Source organism: Melanotaenia boesemani, chromosome 4 (assembly GCF_017639745.1).
Source record: "Melanotaenia boesemani isolate fMelBoe1 chromosome 4, fMelBoe1.pri, whole genome shotgun sequence".
NCBI classification, from domain to species: Eukaryota; Metazoa; Chordata; class Actinopteri; order Atheriniformes; family Melanotaeniidae; genus Melanotaenia; species Melanotaenia boesemani.
The window spans coordinates 7,011,126-7,024,598 of NC_055685.1; the positions used below are offsets into that span (position 1 = coordinate 7,011,126).

Consider the following 13,473-nt stretch of genomic DNA (forward strand, 5'->3'; position numbering starts at 1 on the left):
CAGTCTTTCTGCCCCATCTGCCCCCTCCCACACCTCTTTTTCTATCTCGCTATCTGCTGTCTTTGCTGCACTCTTGTCTATTTCTGGCTCTTGCTTTTCTTGTTTCCTCCCTCTCTCTCCTGGGATCGGTCTTGATCTTCCAGCTTATGGACTGGCTGATGTCTCTTCTCTACCTTTTTTTTCTTTCTTTTTGAAGCTCATCTCATCTCTTTTTTTTGTCTGTCACACCTTGACTAACCTCTCCTTGCACCCTCCTACCCTCTCCTCTGACTTTTAAGATCTATTTCTACATCTTCGTTATTGTGTAGCCCGCAGTCCATCTTCTTTGCCTCTCTGTGACTTCATCTTTTCCTCCTCCATTAAAAATTTTTAAATATTTTTACACTCTTTTTGTATCTGTCATGTGCAGTGCTCTTAGTGCCTTCTCCACTTTTCAGTAACTGGGTTTGGTTTTATATTTTTCAGTCCTATTTTGTTTCATCTCTCATATTACACAGTGAGGAGATTGCTCTATAATAGATTCTCTGTGCCATTAGTCCTCCCATCATTCCTCCGTGGAGCTGCTCTCGTTTTAATAGAGCATCCCATCCTTCCTGTGTGTTCCAATCAATAGGTTTCAGTCAGACTGCAGGAATCGGTGTGAGGACTGACTGTTTATGGCCTCGTAAACCTCCACTACAAGGACTTTTCATTGATTTGGAATTTTGTTTTCTTTTGCTTTATTACATTTAAGGAAATACTTTCATAAACTCGGCACAAAAAGTCAGGAAAATAGTTTTTGGTGGATTATTTTTGTTTGTTCTTGGCAATAAATCTTACACTGTCCAACTTTTCACAAAGAATTTGCTATTATCTCTATTATTGGGACAGATCGGGTCGGGCTTGGATATGTGACTGAATTCCCTGAACCACCTCAATTTATGGAATTTATCCATTACTTATACATTTGTTTTATATGATGTTATATGATTTTGTTTTATGTTTTTTTTTACTCTGAATTTTCTAGTTTATGTAACATCCAGTACATGTTCTGATCCAGTGGCAGACGCTAGCTGATGACATACGCATGACCTGTTATGTGAGATGTTAAATGAGGAGTAATAAACAAAAAGAACATGGTTACGACCACCATGTCGTCTCCTTGGCATCTGTCTGCTCAGATTACTGTCAGCAGAGTAGAAACATTACAGTTGAAATGCTGCCTTTGCTGCTTTAACATGTCACAAATTTGGATATTTTTTTAGTCTGGAAAGATGGTAACTTCAAAAGTGTGTGTACAGCCAAAGGTTCCAGGCTTCCAAGGTAAAGTTGCCAGCCAAGAAGGGAAAATGGTGCAGCAGCGACCTGCTGGAGCGTTCCAGCTGAGCAGTAAACCTCCAGCAGACAAGCCCACAGAAAAGTTGCTCTAAGTCTTTATTCTGGTCATTTACTGTCTATCTGTCAAGGATCATTCTGGAAAAGTCCACTAGCTAAATGCTGTAATCCTGTGTGACAGTGTGACTCATATGAAGAAAGTGAAGGACGATGTGGGAATCTCCAGCTTGGGTCAGTCTGCCTAACCGTCAACTACAGCATCTATGAACCGTGTTTGTCGCCTCTGAAAAGTGGATTGAGAGTTGGTTGAAATGGGGGGCCTGTCTCTATGGTAACTTGGTGCAGGTCTAATTGGCTAAAATGGATAAAAAACTTTGGTACATCTCCATTAAAGCTGCAAACTACAGATGTTCAGCATCAACACTGCAATGTGTGCAAGTGTTGTAGTTGCACCACAGGACCTTCAGATCAATATATTTCAATCTACAGTCTGCACGTATCAGCTTTGTCAGTTTTAAAGAATTTGAATCAAGTGTGTCGTGATTCGTTCTGTCAGATCTCCGGCTGTCAGGAAGACTCAGCCTCTGTGGTAATGCAGGGGTCCCCTCAGCTGTTTCTACAACCTGTACCTCCTTATGCACCAGTCTCACGGGCTTTCTGCAGCAGATGTTCTTGAGAATATTCCTGCAGACGACTCAATAACGATGTGCCGAGAACATTTCTCTCTGGGCCTGATCTGTTGTTTAGAAGTTTTTTTTTTTCTGTTTCTGTTTTTATATGCAGATGAAATCTTCTGCAAAGTTGTCCAAACAACTCTGCAATGATTGAGTCTGCTTTGATTGGTCAGCATTTTGGATCCACCAAATCTTTATAATAAATTGAAGATAGGCTTTTTATGTCATGTAGAGACATATGTTTGGATCATCCAGCAAACATGATTGTCCCAAGTCTGAATTCTGGGTCCCAGTGCAGCTCTGTACAGACTTTCATTACAGCCTGGTTTTAAACTGCCTCAGTGCTGAGTGAGACACACGATGTGCACCTGTGTTTGTTTCTCTTTGTGCGCCTCCTGAATAATAACTCGTGTTAATTAGGCCGGGAAGTCAAAGCAAATCCTGTCCTCTATTGATTTCTGTAATCAATCTGGGCCAAGGTTGTCTCACAAGTACCACAAGATGTATGAGGTACGGAAACAGCCAGCTCTGGGGGTCTTTTTCTTATTTTGCTCTATGTGTTGTCTTATATTTAAATTTACAGTGGCTGAGTGTGTTTATCTGGTGCAATGTTTGTGGAAGCTGCAAGTTTTCAAGAGAATTACAGCTCATTCCTACAGATTTCATAGGGCCCGAAAAAGCTGTGAGAAGCCTTTTGTTTTAATCAACTTTGCCTCATTGTCAACCTACGAGACATCCAGACAAAATTGGGTTGTCACAGTCTTCCTCAGTGTAATTTTTCTAATTTGTAGGGTTTTTGTCAAGTAAAAACTAACTACAGTACTGTGACTGGGACATCAGCTTAAGCTGTATTAGTTCTCCATCACTTCAAACATGATAAAACTATGAAAAAGGACTAAGATGCAGAAAAATGAACAACACACCTGGATTTACACAAAACTGCAACAAGTTTCCACCAAAGCGCCTCATGTAAAATCTGCTGTTTGCTTTTAATATACAGTCACTGGTCACTCGATCACTTTATTCAATCCGTTGTTAAAACAAATGTCTAATCAGGCAATCACGTGGCAGCAACTCAACACATTTAGATGGTGAAGATGACTTGCTGAAGTTCAAATTGAGCATCAGAATAAGGAGTAAAGGGGATTTGAGTGACTTTGAACGTGGCATGGTTGTTGAGTTTACTGGACTCATTGGCCTCCACAGTCACCAGACCTCCATCCAACAGAGCAGCTTTGGGACGTGGTGGAACGAGAGATTCTCATTATGGATGACAAATCTGGAGCAAAATCTTTGAGGAATGTTTCCAGCACCTTGTTGAATTTCCTAAATATGGTCTCTGTGAGGGTACGGGTGGGTTTCAGAGCATGTACACATCCCCACTTCACCAGGTGATTAGTTTAGAGTAATGGTGGTAATGGAGGTGAATGCAGCCTCATCACTGATCACTGAGGATCAACATGCTCTCTCCTCCCTCTTTTTCCCTCTGGGGGAGTCATTACTTCTGCAGGGTGCACTCTTCTCTAGCTGAGGTCAGGAACAGGAATTAGCTGATGCTGTAAATTATTTAACTGATTAGTGGTGACAGTCAGACATCTTAAATAGTTTTTACTACAAGACTTTAACAGCTGTCTCAACAGTGGATCCACATCCTTGTTAAATGTAGTAATATGCCAGGATAATGGAATGATGAGTTAGACCATGTGGTGGTTTTGGCTGATCCGGGTCTGTGTGCGTTGTTGCTTATGGGGATTAAATGCAGCTGATTTTCAACATGGTGTCTCTGGGAAGGCGAGGAAGCGTGTTCCTACAGCAGCACGCTGCAGCATGATGCACTGAGAGAATATTAATGAAGAAGAGCTGCATGTGTGTGTGTCTGTACAAAAAAGGATTGAGCCTCACTTGGCTAAAAGGTTTAGATGAAAAGGCAGGCAAGTCAGTGTGCGTGTGTGTGTGTGCTGTTTAATAGATTACAATGGAACATGGCGACCCATTGATTTGCATCCACGGTGCACACAGAGGATCTCTTCCTCTCCCAGAATTCAGTGGAATAAGGTTACAGTGTGTGAGATAAGACAGAGACTGCCAGGAACCACACAGTGTGAGTGTGCTGGTATTAGCTGAACCATAAACTGTCCTTCAGAAGTGTGTGTGCAGTTTGTTGTAACTTATTCTTCCCGTTTCTTGTAAATGTAAAATTATTTCAGGAGTATAGCAACTGTTGCCATAGTGATTACCGTCTTTATCTCCGTGGACCTTGCTCAGGGTCCCCTCCACAATCTTAGACCTTGGACCTTGCTCTGGGTTACTTAAAATTCAACAGGCTGCAGTACTTTTTGATTTCTTCTCATTTCATCCGTGTCCTGTACTTTTATTTCCTGGGTCAGAGCGTCCTGGCTCAGTTTGACTGTGTGACGTTTGTCCCCTCAAGCAAGTTTCTATGCAGTCTGTGTCGGCCGACATGTTTGGGTTTGTGATCTTCATCGTGGTTCACCCAGCAGGGTCACAAAGATCTTTCATGCTCATTATCTTTTAGAGAAATGCAGTCTAACGGCACATTTAGCATTGTTGTCCTACGTTGTCGTCCTCATACTTCTATGTTTTGTGTTGCTATGGGTGTTAAGTCAGTTCCTCCACTAGTGGGCAGTGCTGAGTTCAGAGTTCACTCCCATGAGTCGATGTCAGTTTCAGACACTGTTTATTTGTAATTTGTTGCTATAAAGTTGTTTCCAATGGCCCAACATGCCCTAAGCATTCGCATATAGTCTTTCTTCAAATGCTCGAGCAATTCCTACAGTTGTGCTCGTCTTCCCGTTCTGATCCTCTTCTTCTCTGGTTTGTTTCTTTTGCAGCTATTCTGCTCAGCACTGACTCCGCGATTTCTGGTGGTATTGCGCCGTCTTCTGCATCAAGTGATGGATAAATAAGCTAAGAAAATGGACCAAATTACGCTTGCATCCGACGCAGAAGAGGGACAAAACTCTCCGTCCATTTGCGTTTCGGTCTTCTGTGTCGAGCACAAACGGGCCTTTAGTGTGCGCAGTGATATTTATGTGTAAAATCCCTCATACAGCAGACCTCTGTGATGCATGTTAGGATCTGATGACCTATAGAGCTTGTGCATCATTTAATCTTTGTAACAACAAACCGGTGTGTTTTTGCTTTTCAGTTTTCATGCAGGTATGTTTTCAGTCTTGTTCACTGCATGCAGGCTCAGAGACTCGTAACTTTCATAGAGCTGAAGTAGGGCTGCGCGATTAATCGATTAAATCGATAAATCAAATTTTGCATTTCTGGAGATTTATTTTTATGAAAATCGGGATTTTTTTCCATAGTTAGTTAGCAGCAGACTTAGCCCTCCCTCCACACCAGAACGGTGTTTGTCTGACAGATTTTCAGTGAAGTGACCGTCACTCACGCCTGGGATTTAGCTGTGTGTATAACTGCAGTGAGAAATGCTGCTCTCTACGAGATGCAGAAATCAACTTAACCCACAAACTCTAGTTAAGAGACAACCTTCATCAGGGGAATTATTTCTGCAGTGGCTCCTGTATGAAAAGGATCCAGATGGAAAGAGATCACGGATGCATTGTGTCGCATATTTCTATGTAAGATATGAAGTCGTTTATATGATGGAAAAGCTATGACATTATATGCTTTATTTTTGCTGGCATTCATCTATATAAACAAGTAAATGTTTTTAATAAGTTTATGTTTGTAAAAGAAAAGAAAAAAAATCGATTAAAATCGGAAATCGGATTTGGTTATAAGAAATCGGAGATTTCATTTTTAGGCCATATCACCCAGCCCTAAACTGAAGTGTGAGTTTAGTCCAGCATCTCCTGCTGTCGTCTGTCCATCAAACCATCTCTGCTGTGGCTGTAAACCACAACCAGATTTCGCTTTCAATGACTGATTAATAATTAAACATGAAAGTGTTTTTCTGACTCCGTCAGTGTGAAAAGCACAGCTGAGGTTCTGTCTGTCAGCTCAGGGAAACATCTGTTTCATCTGCTGTCAGGACACCAGAAGCACATCTGTATTATCTGCACCTTATTTTTATTCATTCCTATATCTGTATTTCTCACATTTCTGTACATACTATAAATTTGCCTTTCAGGTTAGCTGGCAAACTGCTTTTCTCTACTCTGTACTTGTACATGTGTAATGACAATAAAGTTGAATCTAATCTAATCCAGATCTCCTAGGGGTGTCTAGTGTGAGATGGAAGTGATGAATCCCATTAGTTTTAAAAAAATATATATGTTTAAGTTAAGCATATTTCATAAAACTAGAAGCTCTCAGAGAGCAGAGCTCTTTCAAGCCTTTGTAATATTTTAGTTTATCGTCACACCGTTGATATATGAAGGCATGTTTTGCACTTCTGTGCAGAAGGTTTGTATTTGGGGCTTTTCTATAGAAAGTGGATTAAAGTGCCTTTAGCTCCATATTGAATACTCATATCTGGGGTATTAGAATTAAATTATTTCAAGAAGGGTGGTGTGACAAAGGTTCTCATTAGCCATTCATATTGGATTAGTTTTTAAAGTTGTTTCTGAGCTTCTAAGCGTGCTTTCTGACTGTTTAAATCTTCACAACCTGCTTTTATTTTCTGAGGAGATTTGGAAACTGGCTCTAATTGTGTCATAGAAACAGGATATGGAAGCCTTCTTGAGCTGGCAGGTTTCAGTACTGTTATTATAAATGTGCAGCTGGTATAATTCTTCTTAAGGAGTCGAAGATGCCGTCTAACACCTGGATTTCTCCTCTCTTACAGCTGAAACTTGAAGATCGGTCTATCGTCATCAGAGACATCGTACGACGGAATAATTCCAACGTAAGAGGAGTTTTCAGTCTTCCTCCCTCTCTCTGCCTCACCTGCTTCAGCTTTTTAACCAGTTAAAACTGATATTTGTGGGAGGGGTTGCCCGCCTGGAGAAAATTGTTAGATGCTTAACGGTTAACAGTTAACGGCTGAATGGAAATGAGTGTGTGTTGTGTTACAGGACAACCAGTGTGGCATCGTGACCAACATCGACATCGAGTGTGCGGTGAAGCTGGTGGGAACAAACTGTGTGTTGTATCCAGTCAACAGCAGAGACCTGCAGCACATCTGGGTGAGACTGGAGGGCCTTGACAGCCATACACACACACAAACACACACACACACACCACTAAATATTTGAGGTTTTGCTATGATATTATGTATGGAAGTGGACTGTGTTCACTTCAGTGAAGTTTTTATTTATTAAATGACAAATAATTTTACATAAAATATTTTGTTTGGTTTTTCTGAGTTAATGTTTTTTCAGTAAAAGTAATATTTTTATTTTTATTTTTATTTTTTCAGTTTTCTTCTCCTTTATGAGAGTTTTCACAAAAAATTGATTTTCTGATTTTTTTTTTTCTTTCCTGAGTAACATTTTTTTTATAAAAAAATTATTTTACCCCTTAACAATATCATTTTTTAAAGAAGATATTTTAGTATATTTAAGTTGTTTTTCTGAATTATTTTTTAAAAAAGATTTTGTTTGTTTTGCTGAGTTGAGAATTTCTTTTCCAGTAAAGAGTATTTTCTTTTTTAATTAACAGGAATTAATTTCACTATAAAAAAGTTTTCTTTTTCTGAATTAATGAGAATTATTTTGAGCATTTTTTTCTGTCAATTTTTTTAATTAAAAAAATATTTTCTTTTCTGTCTTCAATTAAAATTTTCTGTTTTTCTGAATTAACAAGAGTTTTCTTTAGGAATTATAATTTTTGTTATTGAGATTTTTTTTTTCTATAATTTTCTTTTTTAATTAACAGACAATATTTTCTTTTTCTTTTTCTGAATTAACTTATTAAAATAAAATTTTATTGTCTTTTTAATGTTCATTGTTGATAGAAGGTAATGTTCTTCTGTGCTTTGCTGAATTAATGAGATTTTTAATTTTCATATTTTACTGTTTGTGCCACAGCGAGCGTATGAGACAGTGAGACACTTTAAAGTTCCAGGAGAAGTAAAGACAGAATAAGAAGCAAAAAATAATGTAATTTAATATCTTACAAGACGAACCTTTTGCTTTATTACTCTCGGGTTCGGTTTGAGGCCTTTAGACCCTCTCAGCACCACTTTTTCCAGCTTTTGTTGTGTCGTTTTAAGTTAAGTTTAATGGTTATAGTTGAGGTAAAAGATCATAGTGGGAACCTCTTTATCCTACTTTTTGTAGGAATCTGAATGATCAGTTGTGAGAAATGAGGGTCCTGACGCTGCGGTCCTGAAGCTGCAGCCTCCGTCCCTGCAGATACCCCCTACTCAGCACTGTGGATAGCATTGCTCTAAAAGCAGAGAAGGGAAAAGAGAAGAAAACTATTTTTTAATACAAAATGATCTTGTTTATTTAGAAAAGCAGCTTCCCAGGTGAATGCCGTGATCATTAATAATGTGGAGATATTTATCATCAGTAACTATGATTAATAATTTCCTTCTAGAAATAACCGCCTGGGTACATTTGTAGGCTGTTCATTCACATACCCGTATACATGTGGATTCTGGGATGACACTGTTTACAGTTTTTGTGTGTTTATTGTATCAATAAAAGCTAAATTTTCCAGCAGCAAAAAGTGTCTCTGTTTACAGAGAAGTGATTATGGTGGTATTATCAGCAGGTTAACGCAGTGTTTGAAAGAACTGATGTTACTGGATCTTCTTGGATAATTAAATTACAAGATAAAATTTAGTTTTCTTTTAGTAAAAAGTGCTCTGTGAGCTGACAGACTATAAACCAAAACACAGGAAACTCAGACTGAATAAACTGGGAGAAAATCTGCTTTTCAAGCTTTAAATGATCCTTTCAGCAACTGATGTGTTAAGTTTTTACTTTTATAAGATGTAAAACTGACCATCTTCCTTCAGTCTTTCATGTACGGCGACTACATCGCCTACGACTTCTGGCTGGGGAAAGTGTACGACCTGACCAATCACATCATCCTCCAGCTTTCCAACGGAGCCAGGTGAGATTATTCAACATTTACTACGAGCACCTGGTAATCTGTCACGACATGTCAGCCTGCTGGGTCAAATTCATGATTGCCAGATGTGGTGTGTGTCAGCCAGTCCTTCTGCCTGTCTCCCACCAGATGCTCCATGAGTGTGGAAGACGGTGCCAAGCTTTACGACGTCTGTCCACATGTCAGTGACTCGGTACGTAGCCACAACCTCTGATCTGTCACTTCAGGTATGTTTGTTCATGTTTTCTCTCGGAGCAGCTGCAGCATAGAGGACAAGAAGCTGAAACACAGACAGTTCATGCTTTGTGCCAGAACTCATCTGTTTTTGGTGCTTATTGCAGTTTGAGGGGGACCATCCTCTTCTTCAGCGGTCTAAAAATGATAGTTCAGGTCTGGCTGCAGCTGTTTCTGCTTGTGGACATTAAGTGAGAAGTTCTGCTTCTCCATGAGCTTAAAAACCACCACGGGGAGTGACATTACTCCACTTTCTACTTATATTGAGCAGCAGCTTATTTTAGGTCTGAATCTGTCGGTAGTTATTTTCAGTTCCTGCTGACAGCAGCAGTTTGTCTCCTCCACCTTCAGCCACTGACACTGAAACAAACTCATTTACCAGTTCAGCTGCAAAAACCTGGAAAAGACACATGAAATTTTTTTATCATTTTTTATTTTTAAGTATTACATTATTTCTAGTAAATTTTATTCCTATGTTAAGCACTTTGATCTGTGCTTGCTGTGTTTAACCCTTTAACTGTTTGGTAAAGCAAATCTTTTAATCATTATAATAAATTCTGTTATAATTTGTGGAAGTAAACCTGTGTGAGCCATCCCTACCACTTAGTTTGAATATGTAATATCCAAACCAAGTCTTTTTTTTTTATCCCATTACTGTTTAATATTTTCACCATTTCACTCTCAACTATCACTATCAACTATTTGTTAAAAACAACTGGCTTCTCACCAACCATCCTCATGTTCTTAGGTCTTATAAACTTTTTACGAAGATTTTGTCATTCATTAAAATCTTCACATCTTGAACTCCGAACTTTCTACGAACATTTTAAATGCTGGTTTGCTTGAACAAAGACAGCGTTGTGCTGTCTCCTGCTGTTCTGTTCATTAAAATACAAAAAGGTTATGATGATTTTGTCACATATTTAAAATAACTTTTGGTAATTTACAAAGCATCTTATTTAAAAATGAATAGTAAGATATTGCAGGTGGTGTCCCAACGTTAGAATTATTTCAGTCATTCATTTAAGAACAAGTCTCGGCCAAGACAGGATTTATTTCTGTTGCCCGTCTTCTTAAAACCATCAAACGCCAGACGTGCACATTAAAGCACCTTCACCACATCCGTTCCCTCGATCACAAGATACTCACTCCATAAATGTTCAAGTCACCTCCAGATCCACCTGCTGAGTGTGGTCTTTCACTACAACAGCTCCTTTTTATTATAATGATCAAAGTCCAGGTTACGGCCTGGTCGCTTGGGTAATAAAACCACTCACCAACTATCACCTGGAGGTTTGGTTTCATTAGATACAGACAACAGCATCTTATAAAGATGCCACAGCAGGTGGAAATTTGTAAACTGTAGGAGGTACAGTAGACGGTGTAATGAAAATTTATTAGGTGTACCTTTTCGCCTTTAGCCACAACCCCACGAGGATGTTTGTCCTAAAGGAACCAGGCTGCAGGCTACAGTCCAAGTTCAGGAGTAATTAATGACCCGTTTGTACATAAAGATGCTTTTATATAATTTAAATCTCACTGTATGAATATTTATTATCAAGTGTATCACTTTAAAAATGAGGACAATCAGGTTTCAGTGGACATCTTTTTATCAGGTTTTGTTTTTATTCATAATTTTTGGCATTCTCCTTCTTTTATTTATTTTTTCCTCGTCTGTCTCACCTCCGTCTGTGTCTGCTTGCACACAGCCTATAAATCTTGATCTGTTCTGAGCATTGTCAGGCGTTTATCTAAGCTGGTCCATCCTTTCAACTTAGGAAGCATTAGCATTCACCAGTATGAGAAATAATGCAAACAGTTCTGTGGTCAACAAACATGTTCATGAGTGTTTACAAAACATAACTTTAGAACAATTTCGTAAGTGCATGAGCCATGGTTTCTTTTTGTTAAGCCCCTCCACTGCTAGAGGGTTGGGTTTCATTTTTTGTGTTTTGCCTATGGCGGATGGTGGCCTGGGGTTACTTAAGGTCAACTGTCTTTTCACTCAGGTGTTGCTAACTGAAAAAGGCAAAACAGTTTTCTACTGCACTCAATGAAAAGATTTTTATTGTGTTTAATGGAAACGGAAAAAGATGTACTTGGGAAAGAAAATAAACTGTTGATCTGATTTAAAACACAGAAGAAGAATCTAGTGAGAACAATACTAAACAGTTAGCAACCAGTTAGATTTGTGAGAAGATACTGACACGAAATGAAAAACTGATTAAATAAAAATTAATGAAAAATACTTGATGTATCCCAGAGGGGAAATGTAGTTTTTTGTGTGTATTATCTGTAAATATAATATAATATAATATAATATAATATTATGCGCACATCAGAGCTCGGCTAAATTAGTGTAGCCAACTTAACTATTTTGGCGTTATATTGAGCGAGTTTTAAGATCCATGTGCAAAGATTTTCTGGTGTTATTGGAGACTTTTGGAAACTGACATGAAAGCATGTTTACTTCTTCTCATGATGAACAGCGCTTCTCCAGGCCCCCCCTCCCCCGTCCGTTAGTGCTCACAGCTGCAGTCAGAGCCGGAGACGTTGCATTAAAAATATTAACACAAGTAATATATAATATAATATAATATAACATCATATAATATCATATAGAGTTTGGCGTATATTGGTAAATGAGGTCCATTGATTCTTATTTATATTATCCAAATAAAAACATTTTTCTCTTGCTTTTTTTAAGTCATTGAGAAATTGAACAATTGAATTACTCATCAACACTGATGTGATTGACCTCAGTGGATGTGAAGTAGGATTCATAAGGACTTGGCCAAAGTTGGCTTAACTTCAATTTCTAATGCTGTGTGACTAGGACACAGGAACCGGGAGGGACTCATTCCTACGCCTTTGCTGAATGATGTGTGTGATGCTGTAAATGTGGGCAAAACTTTTTTTATGGTAAACCTGATGATGGTTTATAGATGATATATAAATTAGCTGTAACAGGAAATTGTTCATATTGTTTGTCTCGTTGGTTTTTGTTTTTCAGGGTTTGTTCTTCGATGAGGCGTATGGCTTTTACCCAGGCCAGGTCCTGATTGGCCCCGCTAAAGTCTTCTCCAACGTACAGTGGCTGTCGGGGGTCAAACCTGTCCTCAGCAGGAAGTGCAAGTTCAGGGTGGTGGTGGAGGAGGTGAGGCGGTGATGGTCGTCTTTTCTTTAGATTTAATTTGTTATTTTTACTGCATTTCAGTGGGCTGTGGTTATATCTAATAATAATCCATCTTCAGTTGTGCAAGTGTTAACTTTGAAGGTGGTGCTTCCCTCAGGTGAAGGTGGTGGAGCTGAAAGTAACGTGGATCACAAAGAGCTACTCCCCCAAAGGCTCTGACAGCGTCTATCCACCTCCATCCACCATCACACAGGAAAACCTCTGCAGGTTGGTGCCTGTGCTTCACTGGTACTGATGGAGTCATTGAACAAATTGACATTGCATATTTTCTTCTAAATAAATGATAAAAGTGTGGTATCAGGGGTCTTTCTGATGACTGTCTGAGCAGCTGTTTAGATGACCGGTAACAAACCTGGAACATATCAACAATACTGAGTCAGAGTGGTTGAACTTAACAATTTGAACTTAAGATGGTAAAATAGGATTAGTGCCAGGAAAAACTAAATGCATTATATTTGGAAATGTTGGGCCGATACTAGAAACGGAAATACTCGCCGATCCTGCCAAAAGTAAGGGGATCTGTATCGACGAGTATTTGTCTAAACACCATCCGACACTGTGGAAATGTGTCATAATTCTTTGTTTCCGGCCCAACACGACCACACACAGACTGGAAGCTTCGCACGTTAAGTTGGTAGGCGGAGAAGCAGCTGCACTGGTGTTCCTGTCGTGCTGACATTTAGCATTAGCGGTATGTTAGCAATTTGGCATCATTACTCGTTAGAAAACCCCGCTAGCAAAACAGTGACATGCCTCATATGCAGGGCTGAAGTTTCCAGATGCGACACGAATGCTGCCAAGTTTAACACCATCACATTATGTTGTCATCACATAAAAGAGCATGAGGAGTTTGTTGCCTTAAAGGAAAGGCACAACGAACCGCAGTAATAACAAACACTGGCAAATGCTTGTGAGGAATTCGCAGAAGAAAGCCACCGCAATAACAGACGTTTTAGAATTTATTTTCCTGGATGAGCGGCCCCTGTCCGTTGTGGGAAAACGTTCACTGTACGTCCAATTTCAAGATAGTTTTTTAATAGACCCCTGCACGTCACTCTGTGC

The 13,473-nt window shown here is 39.2% G+C and overlaps 1 protein-coding gene across 1 annotated transcript in view; it reads left to right on the forward strand.

The window, feature by feature from the left end:
- ube2o (ubiquitin-conjugating enzyme E2O) overlaps window positions 1–13,473 on the forward strand; it is a 44,961-nt gene that overhangs the window by 16,570 nt on the left and 14,918 nt on the right. The window contains exons 2-7 of the mRNA XM_041983218.1: window positions 6,766–6,825; window positions 6,995–7,105; window positions 8,887–8,984; window positions 9,111–9,174; window positions 12,229–12,372; window positions 12,509–12,618. Of these exons, the coding sequence (XP_041839152.1) occupies window positions 6,766–6,825; window positions 6,995–7,105; window positions 8,887–8,984; window positions 9,111–9,174; window positions 12,229–12,372; window positions 12,509–12,618 (587 nt within the window). The remainder of the gene's footprint in view (window positions 1–6,765; window positions 6,826–6,994; window positions 7,106–8,886; window positions 8,985–9,110; window positions 9,175–12,228; window positions 12,373–12,508; window positions 12,619–13,473) is intronic.